The following is a 27,787-nucleotide window of genomic DNA, read 5'->3' on the forward strand; positions in this document are numbered from 1 at the left end:
AACAGAGTTCAGGAAGCAGAGCACAAACCTAATCTTAGCCAAAGCACTTACAGAGCAGGATATAGGAAAGCTATATAGGAAAGAAAATGAGTCTGGCATATTAGTTCACTAATGACTACTATAGGAAGTGAATAACAGTAGCATAAAACAATTCTGACTAGAACAACAAGCAGCCAAATGGGAACCATAAATGCTACGCTAATCTGTTAAGAATTAATCTTTATGAAATGTATGGTCTTTTGGGCATGTTTAAAAAAAAACAGCCCCAGGAGGTGATTACTAACCTGGACTACCTGGTATTTGCAGGTCAGACAGGCCTGCAACACAATCTAGCATTAGTGCCATCTCTGCCATCACTCTCTCTTCTACCACTGCCTATACTCATCAACACTCTATTCTATTACTCTCTTCCAGAGTGCTGCATACTTTGCCTTTGCTTCTGCTCCTCCAAATTATTTTTGTTAAATCAAATTGTGTTACCCTTAATTTGAAGGAAGTTCAATCTACTGCTTATTGTTTCTAGTTTTAACAAAAATCAAATAGCTAGGATGTTTCACAAAGTCATCTGAAATTAAAAGAACCAATTCTAATGTCTCCTTCTAACCCCCAAAGGTGAACATAGAGCAAATGCATTGCTTTATAAAGCACAGAATCTTCCTAAGCTCCAGAACAGTGATCTTCCAACTATTTTTTTTCTGTTACAAAAATTAAAGTGGACATTGGAAGAGAAGTCTTCATCTGAAGAATGGCATTCTCTGAAATTCTGTCAAGTTTTTCAGAAGACTTTTATTGCCAATTAATGCCCTTTAAAATTTAAGTTAAGAGCAGCATGTTTGCATTTTTTTTCAGCTTATAGATGTGCCTTATCTTTGTTACTAATTTTCATGGTAATATTTCAGGCACTTTAGTGGAAAAGAAACGAAAAACATTCATGCATCACATGAACTTTCAGAACTTCAGTCATACAAAACTAAAAAAGAAAATAGTTCGGCACCCTTTTCTTCTCTTCCCCAAACCTCACGCAAGTTGTGTTTGTGTGTGTCTGTGTGTGTGGAGGAGGGCGGCAGGAGGCATTCTACTCTAACACCACAAATTTAACATGCAGTTTGCATCAAAGATCAGGGAAAGGGTACAGGTAATTGCATGCTTGTTATGACTATGCTGTGCAATTATTTTTCTTCAGTGATGCAAATCATGTTAGAAAATGAAGACAGGAAAGGATTGCTGTATCTCTTCCATCCCCATATTCAACCAAATTAACACACTAAAGGTAAATGTGCATGTACAACACAGTGCCACATAAAGGCTCCCTCTAATGGGAGTACAAAGCAAGTAGGTACTTGCAGCTGTTATAGGTAGTCCATACTTAAAGTATTATAGTCAAACAACATGATTCATGTTTACATACTGTGCTGCAAATCCTAACTGACAAAGAAAAAAGTGGAATTAAGCAGCCTACTAACGATCTACACAATCAATACACTATATTAACTATAAATTGGAATATATTACAGTAAAATTTATCTAATAATATGTACACTGCACTATATTACAAAACAGGCAGCAAAAGAAACATTACACAAGTGTACCATTGTGGAATGGCCTCAAAATTTTCATATTCATTGGGAAACAACAAAAACCTGACCATTGCCTCCCTTTTCAGCAAAAGCTGATGCTAATCCAGTATACATTACGTTCAGACCTTTTTTTCGAACAGCAAATTGCTTTAAAAGGATATCTAAAAAAAAAAAAGCCCACACTCCTGTGAAAATGTGGAGGACAAAAGCAATGGCTGCTGGGCACAAACAACTGGGAGTTCAAATGGTCACACACAGTAGAAAAACATGCTTCACAAATAAATAAATGGCACATCTAAGGCAATTTGAGGGAAGAATGAGTCACACTGTTTTTGCAGTAAACACAGCCAAATCGTTGGTGTTCGCAACCCAAGATCTTACTCTGTAGGAGTTAGCACAGTCATGAACTTCTGGCCATTTAAGGCTTTATTAGTTGACTGGATGAAAAAATAAATTCCCATTTTCTAAGTTAGCTATGCTACACTGTGGCATTAAAATATGTAAACATGACCTTGAGAATATGCAGACAAGGAAGACAAGAACAATTATCTAACCCTACCTGCATAGTGGGATTTCTCAAAAATGTGTGTGATAGAGAATACCTTGTTCACTCATGTTGAAAATTAATTTACTCTGACCAAGTCATCATGTCAGAACAAGATCATTAAGTTATTTGGAAACAAAATAATAGAAGAAGCAAAAATCACTATACTGATCGCAAATTTTTAATTTTTCATGGCCTCCACTACTCTCAGATAATGAATTCAATAAAAACTATGTAATAAACAGTTCTGTACAATTATTTATTGGTTAGCTCTTGAAAAATTCGGCCAAACTATATCATGCATGTTCTTCAGATGATAAATTCAATAAAAATTATGTACTAAATAGTTTTGCACAATTATTTATTGGATAGCTCTTGAAAACTTCGGCCGAATTAAATCATGCATATTCTTTGCCATGTTTAATCCTACATACAAAAAGTTATTGGAAGGGGCCCTCTCCAATAACTTACTGGCTGCTAAAATGATTTAGGTAGGGCTAACCTGGACCTATAAATATGGGGGTTTTATCACCATCTGTACGTAGCAGATTTAGCCAGCCCAGGTAGGCCAAGAAGCTAGTGAAACATGTTTTATGAGTACGAGCTCTGTTTTTCTGCTTTGAAAGAAGACAGGACAAAGACCAAAGGTATTAACACCAAAGTGTTGGCTGCAGTCTACAGCAAGTAACCAGTCCACACTACACCTGCCCCTGCCCATACTACCTGCTGCAGGAGGGCTGGCACCGAGTCCTTGTGCCCCAGGACCCACCCCACAAGTCTGCTGACCAGACAAGCCAGTGCCATATCCCTGGCCTACTATTCCCACTGCCTGTGGAGCAAATGCGTCCACTGGCCCCACATCAAAACCACCCATCTGAGGGCTGGATGACAGCACTGCACCCATAGGGCTTGAAGAAAGGGGGCCACCCACAGGACTAGTAGAGAAGGGTCTGGTCACAGGGCTTGATGACAGGGACCCACCCAATGGGCGAGAAGAAAAGGACCCAGCCAAGGATGCACCTGAAGCTACAGGGATGGGCATAGCATGTGTGGGGGAGGGAGAGGGAGAAGGGCGTGACAGAACAGGAGATCCCTGATCTGTGGCCCCAAATAAAAGGTCTTGGTTCAAGCATGGGGTAGGGCCTGGGAGCTCACTCTGGCCAGCCCTGCCAGTAGGAGGAAGGTTCGGATCCAAGGGGTCCAGTGGAGAGCCAAGGTCCAGCGCTGAGTGGTCAATCCATCACCAAAGGCACAGGGCCAAAGCAGCAGTAAAGACAGACAAAGAGGAGTGCAAACACAATGTGAAACATAGCAGCAGACATAACAAAACCTGGTCAGCATCAGTACTGGCAAGGCACAACAGAAGGCGGTGTCTGCTGAAAGGGGGGAGAGGGAAAGAAATGGGTGAACACCCATCTGGGTTTTGGCAATGATGTAATAAAGATGATAAATCTTCCATGATGCAAAAGTGGTGTGCACTGCACAAAATCATATTCTGAAAGATCAGCAGCATCAACACATTTTGATGCTATACACATTTTGAAATAATACCTTATCTGAAATATACAAATGAGCAGACTGGTAAGCAACCACTGACAAGCAAAATTATGTAACGGATAGTTAAAATGAATTTCCCCCACCAAAATAAAAATAAAAAAGAGAAAAACAAAAGATATAACAACAGGTATTCTAGGAAATCACTGAATTTTTTTAAGTCATCAATGTTTATTAATAAAAAAAAATATAGAATCTCATAAATAAAAAAGTAAGCCTAAAAATGCAAAAACCACAGATATAACCAAATTTTAAGGAAAAACATTTCCCATATATTAGCCTAATGGTTGAATCTATTTCCACTTGAAATGAATGTCAAGGTGTCTCACTGGCTTTGCAAACTTAAGATCATTTACACAGAATTGAGTAGACTAGTGTGACCCTTGAACAAATTTTCATTTTAATAAAACTAAACCAAAGATGTAAACAAGATGTAGCTGTAAACAAATTTATTACTCATTCCTAAAGGATTACCAGCAAGACAACATTTTCTGTTTTAGGCATGATTTTAAAATCGCATATTTAGTTTGACTAGAGCGTTTACACAATTTTCGAAACTCTTGTTATTGATAGAACTCACCATTGAAACTGCTGGCTATCATAAACTGAAGAGTTCAGTAAACCAAGGGCAACAACTTTGTAAATGACAAATTTAAGTTGTAGGCTTAATGTATAAAAATGTTAATAATTATATCCCAAAACCAGGTGGACAAACACAATTACAGACATTAATATGCTGATACAAAATAGTTCAACAACAAAATAGTCTCATATATAAGGAGTACATGTTAGGTGCCAAGCGCTGAATACATACTCTTCAGAACGTTAATGGCTTATGCAACTATGTGGGTCAAGGCGAAACTACTATAATAATAAACAATGAAAGGTTCTTGGTGCATTTTTTTTGGAAGGGAATTCCACTAATATGAGAAAGACCCTACAACGAATCTGTTTAAAAGACTGTACAATGAGTTTGTTTAGCACCTGTCCTCAAATAAATACATGTACAACCAAAAAAAAATTTACATTCTTTGAGAATATCTGGTATGTAGAAAGTTTGCAAACATGGCATCAATGGGCAATAGTTTTTATCACAAAAGTACCAGCCAAGGACCAACATTTGCATGATTTGCAGCCTGGGTGAAGGGTTTAAGTATTTGGTCTCACTTGGATAAGAAATGGTCACCGCCAGGTGTATGAGCCCATGAAATGTAAGATGGATAGACAAAACAGAAGAAACTTATGCCAGATTGGCTAAGACCCTGATCAACGATAACCCCAAAAATATGCTGCTGGAGCACAATCTTCAGATGAAAGGTAATGGGTGTGGCCTCACTTGGAAAGGAGATAGGTGCCACCAAATGTATAAGCCCAAAGTTAAGAATACACAGAGTAGTGGCTGTGAAAAATATGCTACTGCCTCCCAACCAGCTTCACATCAAGATCAATGGATGAATGTTACACTGACATGGCAAGTAACAGCAAAGGCCCTTACTGTTCTGTGCCAAAGAATCTGGAAACAACATGAATGGCCAAAAAATGTCTGAAAGTACTGCAGAATCACAACAAAACCACTGTGAACAAACTACCAGCAGAAGAATAAACTTCAGACCAGGCATGAGCACAGCTGACCTGCCACTTTCTGATAAAGTAACGGTGGGATCTCTTCTACAATTTTATTGACTTCTGACAGTCTGTCATGAAGAAAGGTGGCATGTGATGCAAAACGTCAACATCCAAGAGGGCCTTGTTCAAGTCATGAAAGTGCTGCGCAAGAACTCAATTAGCACAGTAATAATAATCAAATGTGAGCTTTCTTTTACACAACAGAGGGCTTCTTATAAGATGCCCCCTTTTCCTATACCTTTCAACATTTGTTTGGAGACCATCACATGAAAATCCATCCACATCCATCACATCTCCACTTCCAAAAGAGGGAGTATGCAACCTATGTTTTGCAGATAAAACTTGATTTGATTGCAGGAACAAAAAAGAACTGCAAGACCTTAAAAATAAACTGATAGTTCAAATGCATATGGAGTGGAGCCCAGGACTGACAAGAGCAAAGGTCATGATGAACAGCAATGTCAAAGATTTACATTAAAGATGAACAGCTTCCGGAGGTGAGCAACTTTAAGCACTTGGGAGCTATCTGCATCAGGATGTCAGTGACAGTGGTAATGGCAAGGCTGGACAAGATTAAGCACAGGAACAAATCAGGTTTGCAACCAAATACAGACTGTACAAGTTCCTCGCAGTTACGATCCTGCTGCACTGATGTGAGCTGTGGACTCTGCTTGCCACTACAGAGAGGAGAGCACAGACTTATACAACAGAATACAGAAACAAGTCAGTCAGTCATCCCTTGACCAGTACTTGTTGTTTGGGGGAAGGGGGAGCAGATGGATAGATGTGGCAGCTGACAAGATCCACCACTCATACCAATTTTGGGCAATAGTGAGCAGGTCCTGCACAGGATGACCAGTCATGTCTTTGACGTTCATAAGTCAGTTCTTCCTCTGGCCACTGTGGTGTCTACCACCCTTTAAGGTACCTTGAAGAATAGTCTTCAACAAGGTGTCATGCCGGGTCACATTGCCAAAGAGGACCAGCTTACGTTGCTTGACTGTTGATAGTAGTGATTCCTGGTGTCCCATGAGTGTTGCAACCATGTTTCTTAAAAAGTTGTTGGCTGCATGTTCTCTGAGGGAGCTGCTCCAAAATTCTTATATCTACTGCAAAACCAAAGACTTTGAACAAAGCACAATCACCACACTCAAAAGGATATCAGGAACATTATCCTGAAACAGTCAAACAGCATAAGATGGTCTGGTTTAGCCATGTGACCCACGCAACACTTTGCATATCCTTCAGGGTACCATAGAAGGAAGTTGCCATGAAGGTGAAAAGAGGACGAACACCTTGCTTGCAAACATGAAGGAGTGGACTGTCAGATTCATGGAGGACCTACTTATCATTGCTCAGGACTGGCCAAAGTGGTGAGCCCTAACAGCTGCCATGTTCACCCAGTTGTCTCCTCAGAAACAACCAGTATCAGCACACCAGCACACTGTTCATCAAGAGGGGAATATGATTAAAGGCTAAAGGCACCATCCAAGGCAAGATATAGGATAAACTGTAGAGAAATTAAGCTGCAGAGAACAACTTAAGGGTAGCTATTGTCTTTTGGTGAGCAAGTGAAAACAAAGGCAGTAAAGAATGACAAAGAATACATCAAGCTAAAGAAGCACTGTAGGCAGAATGTGTTTATAAAGGTCCAGTAACAGTGACATCTTTATTAAAAATTAGTTACATTAGCATAAGTTTATGATTATCCCTTTTTTTAGTAGCTATCATAAAAAGACTGAATAGATATACTGAGTGTGCTGGAAAAATATTTCAGTGTTAAACACCTGTCATCATCAAAAGTGAAAGCAAAGAGAACTGGCTTCAGCCTGTTATTCCACATAGATATTGGTTACTTTACTATCCTCTCCTTTGTATCCATATTTGCAAAAAAGCACATGGTTTACCCATGAAGAATGCTACTTGACTATACTTGTTTAAATGTTCAATCTTTACTACTACTGCTATCGCATGTTATTTACAGTGGCAACAGAATATTTGAAAATAGCACCTCAGAAATAGCTCATGTGGTATACATTCTCATACTATTTTTTTAAAATAAATTTTCTAGCAATGTGAGAAATGATATAGCTAGATATTAGACCATTCCATGATCTTTACAACTCTGTTTACTGTACCCTTGAGAAAACACTGCAACATGCTAATGAATATATTTTCACGAAAAGTACAGGGCATCCTAAGGGGCTTGCTATGCAGAAACAAAATGCTAAATGGAAAGCTAAATGACTTGATGTGAAAGAGCAATGAAAACACTAAGTTTGCAGAAACAAAATGCATCCTATTAGAAAGCTAAATGACTCGATGTGAAGGAGCAATAAAAACACTAGATTGTAGTAGAAAGCTGGGAAGAAATCAACAAGCTTGTTGGGAACCTTCATCCAAACATATTAGAATGCTAAAGACAAGTAATGGGAAAGTCAACCACAAGTGTTAACACTGATGGACAAAGATGATATAGTTTAACATGCTTCTGATACTGTAGGACAAAAAGTTGGAGATTCAAGACCTACAAGAAAAATCACAGCATCCTCAAGTTTTTCAAAATAAAAAAGGATGTATCACTGACAAGCTTAGGAAAAAATACTTTATATGACGATTGCGTAACAGGATTGCTTTCCTGGAGGAAAATGTATTGTGAGAAATGCACAAAACACACTGCTGGGTGCAATGAACAGCAAAAAATGAGGTGGAAAAAAAGCTGGAAATACTTGCAGAGAAGCTGGTGGACAAGAGCATACAGAAGGCTAAATAAAGACTCAGTGTAAAATAAAGCAAGAAATTAACATATTCTGGTGATAAGCGAGGACATTTTGAGTAGGGAAAGACTTGGCATTAATAGCTGAAGACATAAGGCTACTTATAATGCATGATTGGCTGAATATGCGAGATCACACTGCTGTATTAGAGGTAACCAAGATCCATAAGTCATCAAACTGACAGACAGAAGAGTACCTGGGGGTGCGCTGCTAATGGAGGAAACAGTGGCTGTGCCAAAATTCAACCCAGCTGCAAAAAAATACAGCATGCAGACAACATGCAACATTAAAGAACACAACAATATGTCTGCTTTTGTGTGTGTACATGCACAAACATTTTTTCTCACTCTCTCTCCCACAGTCTTCCTTACACCAGACCAACCATGTCTAACCCTATACTCATAGTGGAGATATGAAACTCTGTAAAGCCTAGACAAGCTATTCATGGCAGAGATATGAAACTTATAAAAGGTAACACTTTAGATACTCATGGTGGGGATAGTCAAGTTCCACAACACCTCAATAAGTAGCAGATATCATATCATGTTATTAACTGACAGCCACAAGACCCCAAGATACTTTTTAAAGCCCTTGTCCCAACAGGTTAAGAAAAAACAGTGTTAAGTGTTTAATGCAGAAAGAATCTGTACAAGTAACAAGAACACTTAGACACACCTCAGGTACAAAACCAGTAGCCCCCACATTATTTACAAAATGCTTCCGTGTCATCCTCCTAAGCTGTCTGATATTCTCAAATTAGGAAGCACTTTCAAAAATCAGATGCTGTAATTTCAAGCTCTTAACAAGCAGCCAAAAATAAAAAATAAAAACTACATGAAAAACAAGACAATCCGACACATAACAGACGCAATATCCCAGTTTACCTGATGCAGTTGTTGAAGAGCTGAATGCACGAGCGAAGTCAGCATCTGATGTAAAATTTCCAGTTCCTGCTGTATATAGAAAAAATCAATATCTATCAGAAACATTATAATTTTTTTTTGTTGTTGTTGTTGTTTAGCAACTACCCAAAATTCTCCGATTTCTTTCTACCTTATCAACGTTCTCTATAGGAACCACCCCCCTCCTCAGACCAGTATATTCTTAACCAATTGCTTCCCCTGACAGACAGCCTCTTTCTAGTGTACTGGGGCTAGCCAACAGCCACTGGAGTTCACCTATTCATCAGACAGGCACTTACTAGCAGCAAACCCATTGGTCTGTTCAAATGGTGAAGCTCCAAAGGGATTGCTGGAGGCTGGTGTAGCGGTATAGGCAGATGCCATGACAGACTGAATATTTTGTGTGAAGGGATTGGTGCTGAGTCCCAGGAGGTCATCACTTGGTTTTGCTGGAGAGGCTGTAGCTGATGCTCCTGCTGCTGCTGCTGTGGGTGTAGCTGCAGCAGGAGTGGCAAAGGGATTGCTGACACTGTGAAAAGCACTAGAAGGCTGGACAGAACTGGGCTGGTTTGATGAAAGCTCTTTTATCCTTTGTTCCTGCAAAAGTGTCAAGATGGGAGCTACATGAAACACAGCATTTATTTTATATAAATAGAGCAAAAATAATTTTTAGTACAAACAAAAAAAGATTAGTCTATATGTCTTTTTGATTTTCAAGAAAATTATTAATGCCATGAATGAATACAATGAACACACCTGGCACAAGCTTACTACTACTTTTTTTAAAAAGTCTTCTGATGTGCTAACATTCACATTTATTCTTGAATTAACACCGTGAACAAATAGTGTCATGATGAAAACTTCTGGCCTTTACACATGCTGACTTCCTCAAGTCTTCAAAGCTTCAAACTAAAAACTTTGGTTGGTTTCTTTTCATGCACCAAAACATGAAGTTCATAAAATCTCCAAAAAGTGAATGTGTACTTTCTGAAGAAATTTCAAATCTTTTGATTGCTGGACATTAAAAATCAAGATGGTTGATGCTTTAAAATGAAACACCTTTGATCAAGCAAAGTTCATGCAAATAAGCCTTTGACCTGGAACTGCAGACTTTGGGGAAGGAGTAAAGACAACACTATCAAATTCATTGGTTGATATTTTAGAGCCCTCTTTTTAATTCCTGTAATTTTAACAAGTTTGCAACGAAAAAATGATTATAAAAAATGAAAAGGAAACACTGAGATGTGCCAATCTCAAAAATGGCTTGTCAGCAAGACTGTCAATAACTGGGACCAGTAATAATGTTCCTTATATGTATTTTCAACCAAACCAGAGGAGGATCTTTGTTCACCAATTTTAAATCATTCATTAAATTATTCACTATGGTGTGTCTTCGTACGTTGTGATTCTGCTCACTGCTGTGCTCAGTCTGCACATGTTTAGCATAAAACAGCACACAAAATCTATCTTTACCACAATTTACTTAATTGTAACACAAAGACTCCCAGGTGACTTGTCACTGCATGGAGTCCTTGTAAGACTATACAGTGTTACTGCTCCCAAGTGTTGTTTCCCATGACCTTGTATCCTTTATATGTATAGCTTTGTGTTTGTATACGTGAACCAAATATGTATATATTAATATATATAAATGCATAAGCATGAGTACATGCCTATATTTGAAAAGTCTTATTCATATACAGGAACTAAACATTACAAAGTACTTTTACTAAAACTTTCTACTGATCATGCACGTTCATGCATTTACTGATGCCGTGACATTAACTATTATCATACATATAAAAATGAGGTGTGGGGCTGAGTATGCATTCATGCTGATCGGACACAAATCACAGCAGAACATTCCTAAAAGACTGAGAATGGCACACCTACAGGAAATTAACAGAGGAACCCATGCAGGTTTTCATAACCAACATGCACCAGACTCAGGATACAGGATACTGCAAAACCTAAAGATGTCCCAATGCTGCCTAGAATTTCAGCAACACCCAAGAGACAAGGCAGTGCCTAGCATGATGCTGTACTGAAAACCATCTGCTGCCAATGACCTACACTCTACATCTCTTGCTACGTCATGCTTAAAGTGTGTGAGTGTGTTTGGGGAGGGGGAAGTACTATAAAGGTAGGGAGAAAACAAAACAAATGGTATTGTAATAAAAAAAAAAAGGATGTACAAAAATCTAAAAAAACAAATCCATATGACAAAGCACAGTGCACAAATAGGGCAATGAAACCCAAGCAAAGGTACAGAAAATCAAAATGTGTTGAAGACTTTGCCACTACTTGCCTCTCATTTACCAGCTATTGGCTGTCTACTGACTGTCTACTTAGCAGGCTTAGTATGAAATGATGGGTGTTGGGAAAGGGAGAAAACGGCTTCTTAATGGTAGACAAGGGTTGAAGGGAAAGAGTGCAGGTGTGCACAGTTACCATGGTTACTCACAAAGTTAGTCTCATCAAGCTCTGTGGCCTCAAGCAGGTCAGCCTCTGTGGAGGCAGGTTCCATGTCCAGTCCCTAGCAGCCGTACACAGGTTGGCACAACAGGAATGTTATCTACATGTATTATTCGGTACAGCCAGTCTTTCAATACTGTGAAGTATGTCTGCTTGTCATGCTTCTGGTGACAGCCATGCTAACTTGTGTGCAAAGATGAGTCACTCATTTTTTTTATCATCTTTTTAGTTTCAAGTGGTAAGTGTAGAACATAGCCAACCATATTTTTCACAAACTGTGAAAAATTTACAGAATGCTACTGTACCAGTTATTTTTATCATTGTCATCATGCAACAACCAAAGTTTTCTTTGAAAATAGTACAGCAGTTTTTTTTTAAGAGCTATTTTCTTTTTTAGGTATGAGCACATTCAACCAACAGATGTCACTGAAAGTGGTGTTATCGTCAATTGTCATGGTGTCAAGCATCATCACCCTCAAGACAATCATTTCCTGGGCAAAACTGCAAACCATTACAAGCAAAGCAATATGTCGGTGACTCAACCGATATGTTGTTTTTTTTGTAAATATTAAAAAAACCACATCTGCTGAAATCTCAGATTTTATTATTACATCCATGAGTGGCTCATTTTTGTACTGACTCTTTGATCCTTCCATGTACACAATGTTGTATGTCACCACAACTCTATTAGCATGTCATGCTACTTTAAAAACTAATTTTTTTCATGAGAGAAATTAGTTTAGTCAGCAGAAAATGTTTCAAAGAAAGAAAACCCAACACCCATAAATTTATAAATGTTATTGAAATAGTTAAGAATTACAGCAGCAAATGCTTAATTCCTTGTAATGGAACTGTGGATACATGTTCTCCCCCTTCCCTCCTTTAAGCACTATAATTACAAGAACATACACTGACGGAGACCTGTGTCAACACATACACACCTCTTTTCTCGTTCTGCATGTTTGCACCATTTTTGCTTATTTCAAATTTGTATGTGTGGATTCATGCATGTCTATGTATATGTATATGTTTGTGTGTGCACACACATACATGTGCTTCTATGTGGAACAATGGTAGCTGTACAATCTGCAAGCACAAGAGTTCTGTCCCCTGCCACATAAAGCCAGGTGGCGGCAGACAGAAGGCAAGCAACTTAGAGCATGCAAGGGCAAGTAACCAGAAGTTACAGCACTTTGCACATGCAGTATGGGCATTTCCCAACCTTGCACTCCACAGCATAGACTACAAAATTTGAGGTAACAGATTTATAGAACTATCCTGACCACAGAACAAATGAATGATAAATTTGTTGAGTGACTACTATTGAATGGTGCAGTGAAGTGTTAAAAGATTTAAGACTGTATGATCTTCCCTCCAACAATGCCTTGCATCCAGTAATTCCTGTTTTCTCACGTTTCTTTCCTGATAATTAATATTTGAAAAAATTGTGCTTTGCGTATGGTTTAAAACAAAACTGCATAAATAAGCACTATAAGTCTTAAATAATTATAAGCATGGATAAGATGTGGACAAGATAAAAAGCACAATTTCGGACAAAATATGGTGCAATATACACACAAGAAAAATAGTAACTGCACTATGACAATAAGAGGCTCTCCCACCCACCACACCCACCATTGGTGAGGCCATTCACATACAATACAAAAACATCTGCAAATTGTAAACCACTTAATAACAGGTCATGATTTACTGGAAGTTTACACAAATGGCTAGATCAGCCAAGAGGAAAGGTGTGTGTGTATAGGGGGAGGGGAAAGAAGTGAAAAAATAACCAAAAATATTACTTAGTCTGAAGGAAAACATTTGCAGGTTAAGAAACATTAAGTCATGTAAGTAAAGAATTTCAAATAAGATTTATAACTACTGTGTTCTGTACTGTGAATATACAAATCTTTCCAATTCCACCTAGCATGGTGAAAAGTGAGTAATAAAGAAGAAGAAATGTCAAGCAAGTTGTGTTTCAAAACACAGAAAAAAAGCCACACCACCACCAACGATCATATTTTATGCTATTTTTTTTAGTGATATTATAAAATGAGAAATGTCTACAGCAGAGAATAAAGGGACTACTCACTTTCAGTTGTTGCAGACGCTGGCTTTCTTCCTCAAGAATCTTTTTCTTCTCTGTCTCACTGATGTCTAAAGCAGTGCTGTTGGTCGACATGGTGCTTAATGCCGACGAGAATCCTGCAGGCCTGTAAGGGGGAGAGAAAAAAAAAAAATAAAAAAGTAACAGCAAGCAGCAATTGTCACGGTTTAAAGTTTCTTGCTGGTATTTTGCAATGTTTAACTTCCCAGAAGCAACAAAAAAGTTTAGGCATGTATGCTGATTTCTCACTTGCTGGGCAATTCTCTCCATATTCTTATCTTGCACGACTTAAAAAAAATTTTTTGTTTTGTTCTTGTCTAAAATGTTGCTCATACTTCCGTGTATTTCCTCACACAAAGTTAAAGACAAAAAAGAAAAAAAGCATACAACTCCTGCCTTTTTATGTTAATGTAGGAACTTTCATGAACACAATCATAGTTTCTCCGGGAATACAAATGAGTATAGAGAATATTTGCTGGCATTATGTTTTGAAATCACTCCCATACTTGCATGCATACCTTCCACCATAACTAGTTACCACCAAATGACAGATGAGCAATACCCACTTAGCTGCAGAAGTTGGGGCAGCTCCAGTTCCTTTCTTGCCCTCTAATGATGCCAAGTGTTGTTCCAGTGCTTCAAGTAGACTAGCCGGTGCCTGTGCATACATAGGTAGCATTTATATTTATGTGATTATCATAATTTCATCCACTATAAGGAAGACAAATTTCTGTGCTAAGCAGCAACTACTATAGGTGGCACCAAAATGTGTATGTGTCCAACGCATGATGACTTTTTGGTCAATGATGGACCACATATACAACAGTAGTCCCATAAGACTAATAGATGCTGAAATATTCCTATTGTTGAGTGACTTTGTAGCACAACGCGCTACTCAGGTGTTTGTGGTGATGTTGGCTTAAATAAATCTTCCAGGTTGCTAGTATAGCACATAACACTTGATAATGATAATAATACACTTCTATTCCAGCAATATTTAGTTTGCCATAAGGTTAATTTAGTAGCAGTGAAGTTGACAAATCCAAAACTACATGCCAAAGCAGTAAACGCAGTCAGGACCCATTGCAAAGCAGGAGAGCTTTCTGAATTTGGTCAAAGGGTCCATTATACATTCATGCAAAACAAACATCAGGCAACGCTTTCAAATGATTATCTGTAGCCCCTAGGTCCAGCCTTTCAAATGTCTGAACAAAAATTAATGATACTGCTTTAGATCTTATGAAGTAATAATATTTTTTATAATTTAAATTTAAGGCAACTGCTGATTTTTGTTTCCTGCATGTTCTCTTTCACTTGGCCCTATCTCCCATCTAATACACAACATCCTCTGCAAATGGCAATATATTCAGTCCAAATACACATACCAAACAGTAAGATACAATAAACATCCCAGAAAATATATGTCACACTAGCCAACTCTACAACCATGTAGCTACAGGAAAATAGCCACCAAACTGAAATAGGTGGTATTTCGATTCTTCTTAGATACTGCTGCTGGAAAGGATTGTCTACCATGCATTTACTGATCTTTCTCTGCCCCAGTTCTCATTTTGTCAGTGATAATGTTTCCACAAACACCATATTACAATCTAATACTGCACATATACAAACAAAACAAAAAAATAACATAAATGACTAGATAAACCAAGGGGAAAGGTGTGTGTGCGTAGGGAAATACAAGTAACCTCAACTGAATCCGCTAGTTTAGACAGGATGTAAGATTGTAATCATGATAACAAATATTTGTGAACAAAGGCAAACTACATAAATAAAGCTGACGAAGACCCCATTTTGTTTTTGCCCCAGCAGTGCAGGCTACATCAACACCAAAATGTGGGTGAAAATTTTATCCAACATTATCTGCTTATCTTCAGTTAGGACCTGCACACCATACAGTCCCACTATTCACAAAATATGTGCTGATGTTAGAGCCAACAGCAACACACAGCATAGTCATCCTAATAGTGCTCTGTCTTGATATTATCTACACCCAGCATTTACAAATACTGAGACCAGCTAAAGTCAGCCTTCTGAAACAAAGTCAATCATGCATGCATCAGAAGACACAAATACTACTGAAAAAAAAAATATTAAAAGTGATGCAGCACTACAGAGACAGGTATTTGTAGTTTCGGGACATTTTAAGAAAGAAATATGAGTAATATCAATTAATTTTTCAAAAAATCAAGTGACGGAATTATACAATATTAGAAAGCTTTATGAAATAAGCTGCACTCAAATCAATTAAAAATTGCCAAGAATCAACCCAAGGGGAGAAGGGAACCTGCAGCAAACTGTGCAGCTTAGGACTGGTCCGTAGATAACCTCATTCTGCATTCACATGCATGCATACATGCTTGTGTTTTTATACACCTGCACATTTGTGAATGGAGTGAGTGAGATATGCAAGCAAGCATATTCTACCTATATCCAGGTATGTACAGCAAATTGGAGGCCAGCTGTACAACTCATTTCTGATTTTTCCTAAAATCTACTGACATAATCATTTTTACATACACACAACACAATTTTAGAACTTTAAGCTCCAATTGTTTACAAAAAGATACAAACTGCTTAAGCTAGGCATTAGCTCCCATCATCATGTATTTCTGTATGCGCTTCAACAACATATCTATATGGGATGGGAGTATTTATCTGAATTTGTTACTTTTAACTTTTAGAAACATGTTATGCAGTTACATCCTGACTGCTTCACTGCAGTTTTTAATAAGCAAAATAAAGTCTTTGAAATTTTTGTATGCCTGATATTGTAGCCATAATCAACTCATCCTTCCCTATGTTAGAACATTTGGGCTGTAAAACATACACATTTTCAAAAAAATTCTGCTGATACACAATAAAGAGTTTATAAAAAGAAAGCTAAAATAAAGGAACTAAAAAATGAATGACTTTTTCTATTGATGCAGAACTCCCAGTTTCCAAGCTCTATAAAAAAAAAAATCTATGTGCATTAAATGACATGCCAATTTAAGTAAGGAACATGCAGCAGCTGCCTCATTATGTGATCATGGTTGAATGTCAAAACTGTTCTCAGTGCAGAATGTCACAGGGCATGTTTTAAACATCTCAGGAGCTGCATTGTGACCTCGAACTATGACCTAAATATTCTGGTGTAAAGAGTTTTGATACCTGTTCTGTCAAATATCTTAGGGAGCTGTTATTCCTATCTCATGAACTAAAATATACCCAAAATTAAATACAATCAACGAGTGATTTACAGATGGATGTGCTCTAAAGGATATGTGTAATTTAACCATTTTCATAAAGGAAATAATAGTTATACACTGTAAATCTTAATGGCTACAAAACAAAAAAATTTAAATTAAAGAAAAAAATTAGACTCGTTTAACTCCATGCACATGAATTGGTGGAGAAGTGGATAATCAAATGGTCGGAGCACTGGTATCCAAGGCTGGATGGTCAAGAATACTGAAAGTGCAACCTATCTTGGTCGTGATGCTGCACGATTAAGTACACACATTACTATTAACTCCTATATGGTGGTGTACTTCCCCCAGCTGTTCATTTGACATACAGACCCTTTGAAGACTGGGAAAGAATTGCAGTATGGAAAAAAAGAGATAGGCACCCTCACAAAAAGCACCAATCTCCCCCCAAGATAAGTGCACTTTTTAACATCTCACTCTCCGAGGACTGAAATGTTATGGAACAATCTTTACATCACATTGTACAATTTGAATTTCATTTTTGAAAACTGCAAAACAAAACTGTCCAAAATTCTACAACTTGTACAAACTCCAAGTTGACTGTGTCAAGAAAAAAAAAATCAACTGCTCAGCTAAGTAAACAAATGCAGCAAATGAATGCCAATACTTTTAGTCAAATAGAGCATACAGAATAATTAAACAAATGTGACATGTCTATGTTTTGGTTCTTAACAGAGATGTTACATTATTGCTCTTCCTACCAATGCTCTACCTAGTCTTAAACCAGAACTCCTAGCCTTCAAATTACTGAAGCTGTCTTTTCATCAGCATACAACAGCTCTAAATTCCTCTATCTGCTCTCTGAACTTTTTAAATCAGCTTACCAAAACCCAATAAATGTCACACAAACTAGCAATTTTCCTCTTCATAGACCCCAACAACAAATGAACTTAAGCAAAAAGCACTATATACTTAAACATACAATACTTACAGAGTGTTTTAAGCATTTAGATAGATATTTGGGGCCAAGTGCACAACCATGCTAGCTAGATGCTAACACCTTGTAGCATGCTAAGCTAATGAAGTAAAATCTTCACATAAAAGCTTATCAAAATCCAAAAGACAAATGTTTTCTTAAAAATGATTAAAGAGAAAACTGCATTTATGTCCATCGTGAGATTTATTCTTTGAATGTGTATTGCCCAGCAGCCATTTTTGTTTCTTAAGATTGTGGCTAAAGGTGTTCAAACACCCATGGTATTGTTGATGATATTTGATGTTAACAGTGGTTGCATCCAGCCACAGCAACTGTGCACCAGGTCCCTGAACAATGTTTTCACCTGGATTTCTAAGTATTAATAGAAAAGTATGCTATTCTTGTTTACATTTTTATATTCTGAGGTACACACGAAGCTCACACAATTTTAAAAGGCATCAATACAAAGAAATGTTTATGTTGGCAATAGAAATTTATGTACAAAGAGTACTTACGCATCTGAAAGTTAAATATTAAGATGAGGTGGGCTAAAGAAAATGCCAGGGCAGAAAAATGGAAAAACAAGACAAAGGAAAACAAGGCAGTGGTTTGTCAAGTTAACATCTAGGCATATACCCCAAACAAGCTGTTAATATCCTAGCTGCTGCTGGTATTACTCAACAGAAATAGCCAGACTTTTAGAAGTTTAAAGCTGCACACTTACTGCGGAGGAATTGTCTTTCATACCCTGAGGACAAAAATAAACCAGCGTATTGAAGGATGATTACTTCAAAACTAAAAAAGAACCCACATCCCAAAGTCATGGAGATGCACCTGTACATCCCATTCTGCTACCCTGTACTTATATGTACGAGACAACTCCTACGTTTATAACTACGTAAATCAAAATTCATGCTTGCGAAGTTCAAGACAATGGTAGTAAAGCCAGTGAACTTTTAAGTTAATGCACTCCAGTACCAACCATTCTGAGGAATTCTTTTCAGATCATTATAGCCATATATTATCCTAAATATGCATCGATTCCTTCTTTCAGGTGCTACATAATAATCTATGCCATTGCAATTGTCTGCACAAAGTCGCCATTGTTGGCAGTCCCATTACAACTTTCTTGGAAAAAGGCACAGTCTTCTGGTTACTGCTATATGGATCACTGGGTTTCCGACTCAAAATAAAAGGAATCCTAAAACCACTTTATGCACACCATTCTTGCTGGCACTTTACTTCCAATTCAAAATTTGTTATTATATCAAATGCAAAGGTTACTTATTGATGTGCTTAAAATTTTTGCATTGGGATACTGCTAGGGTATAAATAACTGTGAATCCCTCTCGTGACCCTCCCTCCTCCAACAACACTTAAAATGGCTAACAAACAATCCAGGCTTTAAATTTAATACGGCAGGGTAGAGATGTCAAGACAGCAAGCGCCAGCCTAAGAAGATAATATGAAAGGGATGTACAAAAGAAGTGACAGCTCACTTTATATCTTCAGCAAGTTTATAATAAAATAAGCTAGTAGAGTAGCACACATTCCTATTAATGAATCAGCAAGACACAATTACACAATTATATCAAAACGTGCGATGTGTAATGCGTATCAAAAACTTACTACAACCTTAAGGTTGTTCATAAATGATATTTCATGTCCAACAGAAACCCTTTTCTAGTCTTCTCACTTAGAAGTAACTGACAAACATGGCACCAGGGTGTAATCTTGTAAAACTTTTAAACTCATTAATATCCACTGTATAACTAACATTAAACCTCCATTTTAAGTACGAAAATGAAACCATAAAAGTCTCACTTGTGTCTCAGTAAGTAAAAAGCCTTACAGCATCTAATGTCTTGCCAGCAGCTACTTACTGTTGTCAAAAACCCTTTTTACAGACTTTTACCACCTGCCGCCTCCCCCGCCCCACCAAAAAAAAAAAAAAATCCTGGTAATTCTCCCCACTAAAAACTTGATAAAAGTGTGCAATATTAAAAATAATGAGGACTCTACATGATTCTCAGACAGTGAATCCATACCATTCAAAGTCAATTCACTCAAATTTTTGTCAGATCCATCAGAAACAATCTACTGTTTATTCAAGAATTTAATGTGTCTGTAGTGAAGACAGGCTGCCATTAACTATATGACCTTTGCTGACATTATCTGTGTCAGATTCAAGCCACAGTTTACAGACATACGTTCTACTAGGTGCTGCCTTTCTTGCATAAAACTCCTACAACCATGGCAACTGTTTAGGACAACTGGATCCAAGATATTTTTTTTCAAATCCAGTGTAATCCTCCACAAATGTGGTTTCTGGGGTTAAAAGTTTTAAAGGAATAACTAAAGCTTTCTAAAAAAAAAAAGGCTTATAGTTGATTGCTAGCCTGAACTTAGTTCAGAAGTACTGACTGCAATACTACATGCAGCAGTTGAGTTTCCTGATGATAGTTGATATATTTACTGATAAAGTAACTCTGTAGTTTTTAACTTCTTAACTTCTAATAATCATATAAGTCTATTTTTCTCATTCAGATTTTAGTATTCTGGCGACACAAAATGCAGTTAATATGTGCAGACCAAGATCTGGGATCTTTAGGTCAAGAAATGCTTTGGAAATGTGTAGTAATGGATCGTAATAAAAGAGGGAAGGGGAGCAAAGCGCAGGAAAAAATAGTTAATTTCAAAAGCATTACCTGGATTCTCTCCCCCTGCAGAGATCAGAATATGATCTGAATACAGTCCTGCATAGGATCCTAGAAATTTCCACTGCTTAAAAGTTTCTTAAGCTATATGCAGTGTTAATCTCAATAGGTCAGTTTACTTCCAACACTTCATGCATTTGCAAAAAAAGGTTAACCTGTCACTGTTCAGGTTTCTAAAAAAGCACGCTATGCCTTATGTATCTATGTATCTGCAAATGATGTAGTTTAAACAGTGTCCAAGGAACTCCTATATTAAGCAACATTCTCTATGCCATTAAAAAGCCAGTGGTGGACATATTTCTTATAAAATGCATGTGCATTATGATACGTTATAAATGAACTCAGCTCTTTGGTTTCGAGCCAAATCATTTTTCACATAGGCAATGGCAACACACCATCTATCCCCCAGTAAGTTATGATCCTGGATTGTTATCTCTGACCAGAGACAGCAAAGGAACTCGAAAGCAAGAGATGCAATGTGTGGGACCATTCAACATGAAGGCACAGATACAACAAAGCATGCAGGTTGACATAACCCAGCCAGGCAAAGTGCATACTACATAACAATATAGAAGCAGTGCCAAGATAACCTGCAAGGTTTCCTACCATGCTTGCATGGAGACCATTCCAAGATCATTATTAAAAGCAGCATGAGTTTCATATACACCTTGACGATGTGGCAAAGCTTCCTAGAATGTGGCAGCATTCACTGCTTTTTCATGCTGATAATGCTAGTCTGTTGTGTGGCCATACTCTGGGTGTGCCCTGAACACCAGGCCATATTATTAAAAGAAACTGCAGTCTGTCTAGTCATCTTTTCTGTGCTTGACATTTCCTACTATTTTTTGAGGGTCTGTTTACCTGTCCTCAATTTTAAAAAGGAAAATGCATACAAGCTACACTTACAACTTACCTTAGCCAAGTCAGGAATATCTCCCTTATCAATGCCAACATTCTGAAACAGTGAATTTTTTTTATAAAAAAAACAAAGCTTCAGAACTTAGACATTTTCTTCAAATGATCAGAGCCCTATAAAAAAGGATAAGTCTATTTTTTAGGGTAATTACTGATATTCAACAAGTATTTTTAAATAATCGAGTACTGTACTGTGAGTAAGAAAACAATTGAGAAATTGTGGTTATTAAAAATGTGCTTTTCTTGGCATAATGTTGGACAGTACCTGCTTTTCACATACATCCAGTTTTCTAGAAATACTGCAGAAACTCTGCATTCCATAATTTTAATTCATTGAAAGTTTTGGACCACTAATATGTGAAAAGGGATGTAAACTTTTCATTTCTCTGTATTGCAGAAGAAAAAAAAAAAAAAAGAAAATTGCAAATAAGCTCCAGCATACCTCTGCCACTTTCAGAAATTCAGAGACCTTCTCCATGCGTACTAAGAATTTCTTGTAGAGCTCCAATCCCTCTCTGCACTGTTTTTTGTTCATGTCAAAGTACTTCTCTGAAGTAAAAAGAACAGTTTTAAGTCAACAGCATTATTATTATGGGGTTTCATTTTCCTTCTTTAATGTATAGTACCATAATTAATATTGAAATTGAACATGTCAAAATTTTCTCTCTGGCTATTTCTTCTGCAAACCCCTCCCCCCAAAAAGACAAAACAAAACTAAACTAATGATTTTGGGCCAGCATGTTGACTAAATGATACACACTATCAGATTGTACAAGACCATCAAGGCATTTTCTATTTTTCAACATTAGGCAGAAGAACAATAGCCGTGGAACTGCATTCCAACATTTGTCACAAACAAAGACATCATGAGTGTTTAAACCATCATTATACTTAGCAAATGAAGAATTAGTCTGATAAATGAACTGATCACTGCGCATAGACTGAGGTACCTAGCAAATTAATGATGCCATCATTGTAGCAGGCGAAGAGACGAATGAGGTCCTTAAACAGCAGGAGGAAGCAAGCATTGATAACACCATTGGTCAGCTCATTGGGTGTGCACTGTGGAAAGACATCAACTTAAAGCATTAAATGGCAGTCTCCTTCTTTGCTACACTATCCAGTTTGGATTATTTCATTGCAATACCAAATCTAAACCAGCCGTGAACCAAAAAAAACCCTAAATAATAAAAAATGACTAGATAGTGTGAACTGCTCACTGACTGCTTATTTAGAAAAAAATGACTGCATAAAAAAGTGTTAAAATTACTCCTGCCTCCTGAACGCATTGGGATGAAAAGCATAAAGAAAAAAGAAGTATCCCAGAAGCTCACATCAAATTCCAACAAGGAATCCAGCTGCTGCTGCAGGATTGGAAGGGTCTTCAATAGCTGAAAACATGATGACAACATTCAGCAATGATCACTTCCTAGAACTAATAGCTTGTACATTCATCCTGGGATTTAGTTCAGAATCATCACAGTTCTGCAGAAGTTTATTGTGTATCTGCATTTGTGACAGAATTAGGTCACTGATAAAGCAACAAATAGCACATGCATGTATGTGTATGATTATGCAGAGGAAGAAAAATCTACATGCACACATACACACAAGGGTGAGTCAATATTTATCTGCAAAACAGTTTCATTTGCGTTTCTGTTGGCAGCACTGTTATTTTTGTGCACATTGCTAGGAATGGTTAACATGTTATCAATGTTCTGAATGTCTGAAGTAGCAAGTTTTCCATTTTTATTGAAATAAAGTTTATAGCTGTCTTGCAGATACTTGGTGACTCACACCTGTAAATATGCTGATGTGCCTTGAGACAGTGGGTATAGCGATACTACACTTGTGTGTAAACGTGCATTTGAAGCCTGCATTATAGTAGGTTTCTCTTTCTTTTTATAAATGTCTGTTACTGTAAAGTGCTCAAGCCTGGCTTTGAATGGGGTAAATTGATATAGATGATGATGGTTATTTTATTATTATTACTCCTGCAAGAGGAAATTATTATAAGCACAATAAACAAAACAAACGCAAACAAGAACGCTACTCCATTTTTCTCAAAAGAATTCACAAAGTATTTTAAAAATTATTAGAATGCTGTGTTTCTTAACCTCACCTTCTCTGCATTCATAGTCCTCAGTAAACCATCATCCTTCCTGAAAATGAAAAGAAAAGTATGCATCAAAGTGGTTCCCTTCCCAACTTTTAAAACATATTTTCAGCTTCTCATATTATTACTACTACTATCAACATCACTATTATTAAACTACTATGAATTAGGAAATGAAGAAAAAAAATGAATACTAGGATCTGTATATTCTATTTCAAGGCTCTAAAGGAGTACTGTAAATGTGAAAAAACATGTATATTGACATTCTGTATAAATAAATAGAAATATTTGGAACCTTTGTGTTTAAGGTTAAATGAATGCACTTAGAAACAATGTAAGGATAAAAAAATTATGCCAGCAGGGGGATAAACAAAATCTTTCAAAATACTTGCAGATGTAACTCATAATCTGCAGAAATATCCTTTTTTTAAAGCTATTTTCTGATACACACTGACCCTCGTTTCACTTTGCAGAAGTCAAAAGCCATCTGCCTGTATGACACTGCCTTTTCATTGAGGTATTTAGCATAGCGACGAATAAAAGTTGACATATCATACCCTGCATAAAGAGAACCAGTCATTATTAATAAACAAAACAGTGGATACGAAGATCAAATGAAACAAAAACAAACTTATTACCCAACTGGACAATATTTGTTACAAAAGCTTTGCATAGAGGAAAATGGCTCATGGCACCTACAGATATACAGGAGAAAATGAAAATGGCACTCTCTCTATAGTATATGCACCATTTTGAAGCAAGTCATAAATCAATATAGCTGCTGAGGCTTGCTATAACTTGTTATAACTCTATGTGAATGAAATGGAAATAGGAGTCGGACCAGAAACAAATTACATGTTGACTGTTCCCCCCCCCCCACACACAACCCCAGTTCTTGTTTTCTAACAATTTAATTTTTACATGTGCGCTAGCTGTACCCCTTCAGCAACAATATCACAACATTGAAAAGTGCTCTCCCTACTTCGTTTCAATTTTAATGCATGTGTAATAAATACCATAAGCTCTCCATAGAGTTTTGAGTGTCTAAATTTCCTTCAATGTTCTTATCATTGTACCAAGCTTAAACCTACCTTGAACCCCTCCCTTGTCCACAAACCCACTGAGGTTGAAGGAACAGTTGTTACTAGCCAAATACTGAGTAAAACGCTGCAAGTAGAAATTAAATGCTTTAACAATAATAACAATAACAACAGACTTTATTAATCCCAACGGGCAATTTAAACATGGGAGCTGTGCCGTTTCCAAAATATATTTATATGAAAGAAAAAAAAATGGCAGTATGGCATTATGGCAGTACTGGGAAGACAGTGCTCTGTTGGTTCCAATTTAACACAAGAAAGTTAAAGAAAAAAAAACCCTGCTCTGCTCTTAATATAAGGTATGCATCATGCCCCTGGAATTGATTTACATAGAATCAAATCATAGTTTTCTGATCAATCATTCTCTTCATACAAATTGATCTAGTGTTGTTTAAAAGTTAACAGTTATTATCCTAAAACTTGTGATATTTTTTTCTTTGAATGCCAACACTCCTGGTTCATAGCACATGACTTACATTGAGTTAATGCTAACCAAACCATTATTTTGATCTTAAGTCAAGGAACTATCATGAAAAACTAGGTACCTTTTTCAACAGACATCTCTTTTGAGGAACCCAACCGCAAGTGTAATTTTCCAGAGTAAACCAACACCCAATAAAAATGCATATGATGATTTACACCAGATCTCCCAAATAGAAAATGACCATAAAGTGGCACAAAATCCATCAGTTCCTAACACAAATCCTGTTTTGGAGCAAAAGCATTTAGTCAAACCAAAAGAAAGTCATATGACATGGAATCATTCAGCAAAAGCAAATCAAACAGCTGCATGCCATGTGACAAATTCTCTTGAACTAGATAAAACTAACTTCCTGCTTCAAGGAAGTGAGACAAGCTTACCTCATTGCCATAGTTCATGAGATTGTGGGTGGTGATGAGAGCTTTAAAGACCACCACCCAGCTGCTGTGCTGTGTTCTCTCTATAAGCAAGTCTGCTAGCTGTGGTATGGACACATTGGGCTCATTGGTGCACTGTAACAAATCTGCACAAACAAGAGGATGAGATGTTATCCACCATTATCATATGGCATTTTGTAACAATAACATCATCATTTATATAGCATCATACACTGAAAATCATCATTTATACAGTATCATTCACTGAAAAACATATCAGAATAAGAATATATAAGAATCAGACATATATTTGTAACCATCACACACTGAAGAACACAATGTTCATATAAGAGCCCTGACTAGCATTGCTATTACATCTCTGCTGTAACAAGATACCACTTTTAAAAAAATGGGACTTGAAAATTGCACAAAATTCTTAATGATAATCAAACTAGTCCATCGCAGATTTGTTCATATATGGGTTTTTCAAATCTGGTTTCATGAAACAATAATATTCCAAGACTAGTAAAAATTCACCACTAAAGAATGTGTCAGGTCTGTTTGCCATGCCAACACTGTGCTTACAGTTACACTTTCAAATAATCTCATTTTAATTCTCCCCAAAACTGTTATATCAGCCTTGTTCTTGTTCTTTTTTTCTCTACATTTTCACTACATTTTTCATCTGTGACATACAGAGCTTTTTCAGGAGTGTAGTATTTTATAATAATGGCCTTAAAGGGTCTCAACACTGGTTACCAGGACTCTTCACTGCAATGTTGCAGACTGAGCAATGGATAGTCTCTTCTACTGCATGCCAATAAACATCCAATAATTGTAGTAGTGCTTGCCACTCCTTCATTTACCCCTTTCTGGCAAGAAATAACCCCAAATACCTTTTTTTTCTCAGTTGCACCCAATTGTAACATGTATACCTCAAAGTAAATCAAATCATTATATATATATGCTCAAATTCATTCTAATTAATTCTCAAAAGTATTTAACTGGTTACACTATGTTATAGCATGACTGAAGCCTTGTACTTCAATATTTCTAAATAGAATTTTTCTCCTTTGCAAATATATTAAATTGATTCTGCAATGACACGAGTGAGAAAATAAAGAATTAAAATAATAATGCCTTCATATAACAATATACACAAAACTGTGCATGACTGCTTATTCTAAGGCAGAAGACAAGAAGGGAGTTAACTTGCATGAAAGAAATATTTAATACATGTTTCTTGCATGAACACTAAACTGGGTTTGCACTTGCCATTGCTTGTTTGCAGACCAAACTTTTCCTTTTCACAGTTTTTGTTGCATCAGCTATAGCCATTGTTATTGTGAACAGACTCTGTGTGTGTGTTTACAGAGCCCTGCATATATGCATGTTCATGTTTGTGGAAACCACATTCCAAACAACTGGAAATGCATCCAATAAAATTCCGAAGTTCAAATCTTTCCCATGCTTTCTTACATTATATATACAGAGTGGAGAGAGAGATCGCATAGGAACAGATTTTACAGAGTTCTGGCTGGTTAATGAAGCATATAGCAGGCTTCAATTTGTTTATTCACTGTGACTTTCTTTTGGTGGTGGAAGTGGTAGGGGGCAGTTTGGGGGATGGAAGGTGGGAGCATGCATGTGGACAATTTAAATGGAAAATTATGACATTGTCGAAGCTGCAGCAAATGCCTTTTTTTTTGTTAATAAGGTTTTGCCACAAGAGAGAGCTTACTTTACTTAACAACTGGGAAATGAGGTCTTGAACCCTTGACACCAAGTACCCAGACTGTGCCTAAAATAGCCATGCCTTCCCATGCTTGTTTTAAGGAAACACACAAGACACTAATATGCTGAGTGCGGCTATTACAAGAAGACACTGTTAAGGACGAGTTAGTTGCTTTAATAATGAAATTAACTGTCAAATGAGGATCCATGGCTGCACAGGACCAGTTAAAACAACAAGTACAAATAGTTAATCTTCACTGGATTTGTGCTCTCATAGATAACTAAGACACAATAACAATGGCATAAAAACTTATGAGTAGCATTTGCTTGCGTTAAACGCCGTGCCAGCAACTAGGGCTATATCATGGCAACAAAAAGTTATCTTAACTTTAAAAGTTTAGGGACAAAACCTCCCAAGTGATATAACCATAACATTCTTTAAAAAGTCAAAACACGTAGTAAACAATACGTAAAAGAGAGGGTAAAGTGTAAAAAGGAGTGGTGAAGCCCACAAAGGCCACCAAAAAACCAAAAGAAAACAATTATCAAGATAGAAAATTTCTTAAATCTGATGGTAAAGTCCTGTCCTCTTAAAAA

At 37.0% G+C, this 27,787-nt stretch overlaps 1 protein-coding gene across 20 annotated transcripts in view; it reads right to left on the reverse strand.

The window, feature by feature from the left end:
- The window catches only part of LOC112565537 (phosphatidylinositol-binding clathrin assembly protein LAP-like), a 45,918-nt gene that overhangs the window by 12,740 nt on the left and 5,391 nt on the right, over positions 1 to 27,787 (reverse strand). For 3 of the 20 annotated variants that reach the window (XM_025241006.1, XM_025241011.1, XM_025241016.1), the window contains exons 2-19: positions 25,460 to 25,602; positions 24,590 to 24,665; positions 23,954 to 24,056; positions 23,505 to 23,544; positions 22,717 to 22,773; positions 22,333 to 22,444; positions 21,825 to 21,931; positions 21,381 to 21,422; positions 20,459 to 20,473; positions 18,475 to 18,498; positions 14,132 to 14,223; positions 13,551 to 13,671; positions 11,445 to 11,516; positions 9,280 to 9,577; positions 8,963 to 9,031; positions 8,275 to 8,328; positions 2,845 to 3,345; positions 285 to 317 (exon numbers count right to left, since the gene is read on the reverse strand). In XM_025241006.1, the coding sequence (XP_025096791.1) occupies positions 285 to 317; positions 2,845 to 3,345; positions 8,275 to 8,328; positions 8,963 to 9,031; positions 9,280 to 9,577; positions 11,445 to 11,516; positions 13,551 to 13,671; positions 14,132 to 14,223; positions 18,475 to 18,498; positions 20,459 to 20,473; positions 21,381 to 21,422; positions 21,825 to 21,931; positions 22,333 to 22,444; positions 22,717 to 22,773; positions 23,505 to 23,544; positions 23,954 to 24,056; positions 24,590 to 24,665; positions 25,460 to 25,602 (1,959 nt within the window). The remainder of the gene's footprint in view (positions 1 to 284; positions 318 to 2,844; positions 3,346 to 8,274; positions 8,329 to 8,962; positions 9,032 to 9,279; positions 9,578 to 11,444; positions 11,517 to 13,550; positions 13,672 to 14,131; positions 14,224 to 18,474; positions 18,499 to 20,458; positions 20,474 to 21,380; positions 21,423 to 21,824; positions 21,932 to 22,332; positions 22,445 to 22,716; positions 22,774 to 23,504; positions 23,545 to 23,953; positions 24,057 to 24,589; positions 24,666 to 25,459; positions 25,603 to 27,787) is intronic. The other 17 variants (XM_025241017.1, XM_025241018.1, XM_025241022.1 and 14 more) reach the window with 11 other exon arrangements.

Source organism: Pomacea canaliculata, linkage group LG6 (assembly GCF_003073045.1).
Source record: "Pomacea canaliculata isolate SZHN2017 linkage group LG6, ASM307304v1, whole genome shotgun sequence".
NCBI classification, from domain to species: domain Eukaryota; kingdom Metazoa; phylum Mollusca; class Gastropoda; order Architaenioglossa; family Ampullariidae; genus Pomacea; species Pomacea canaliculata.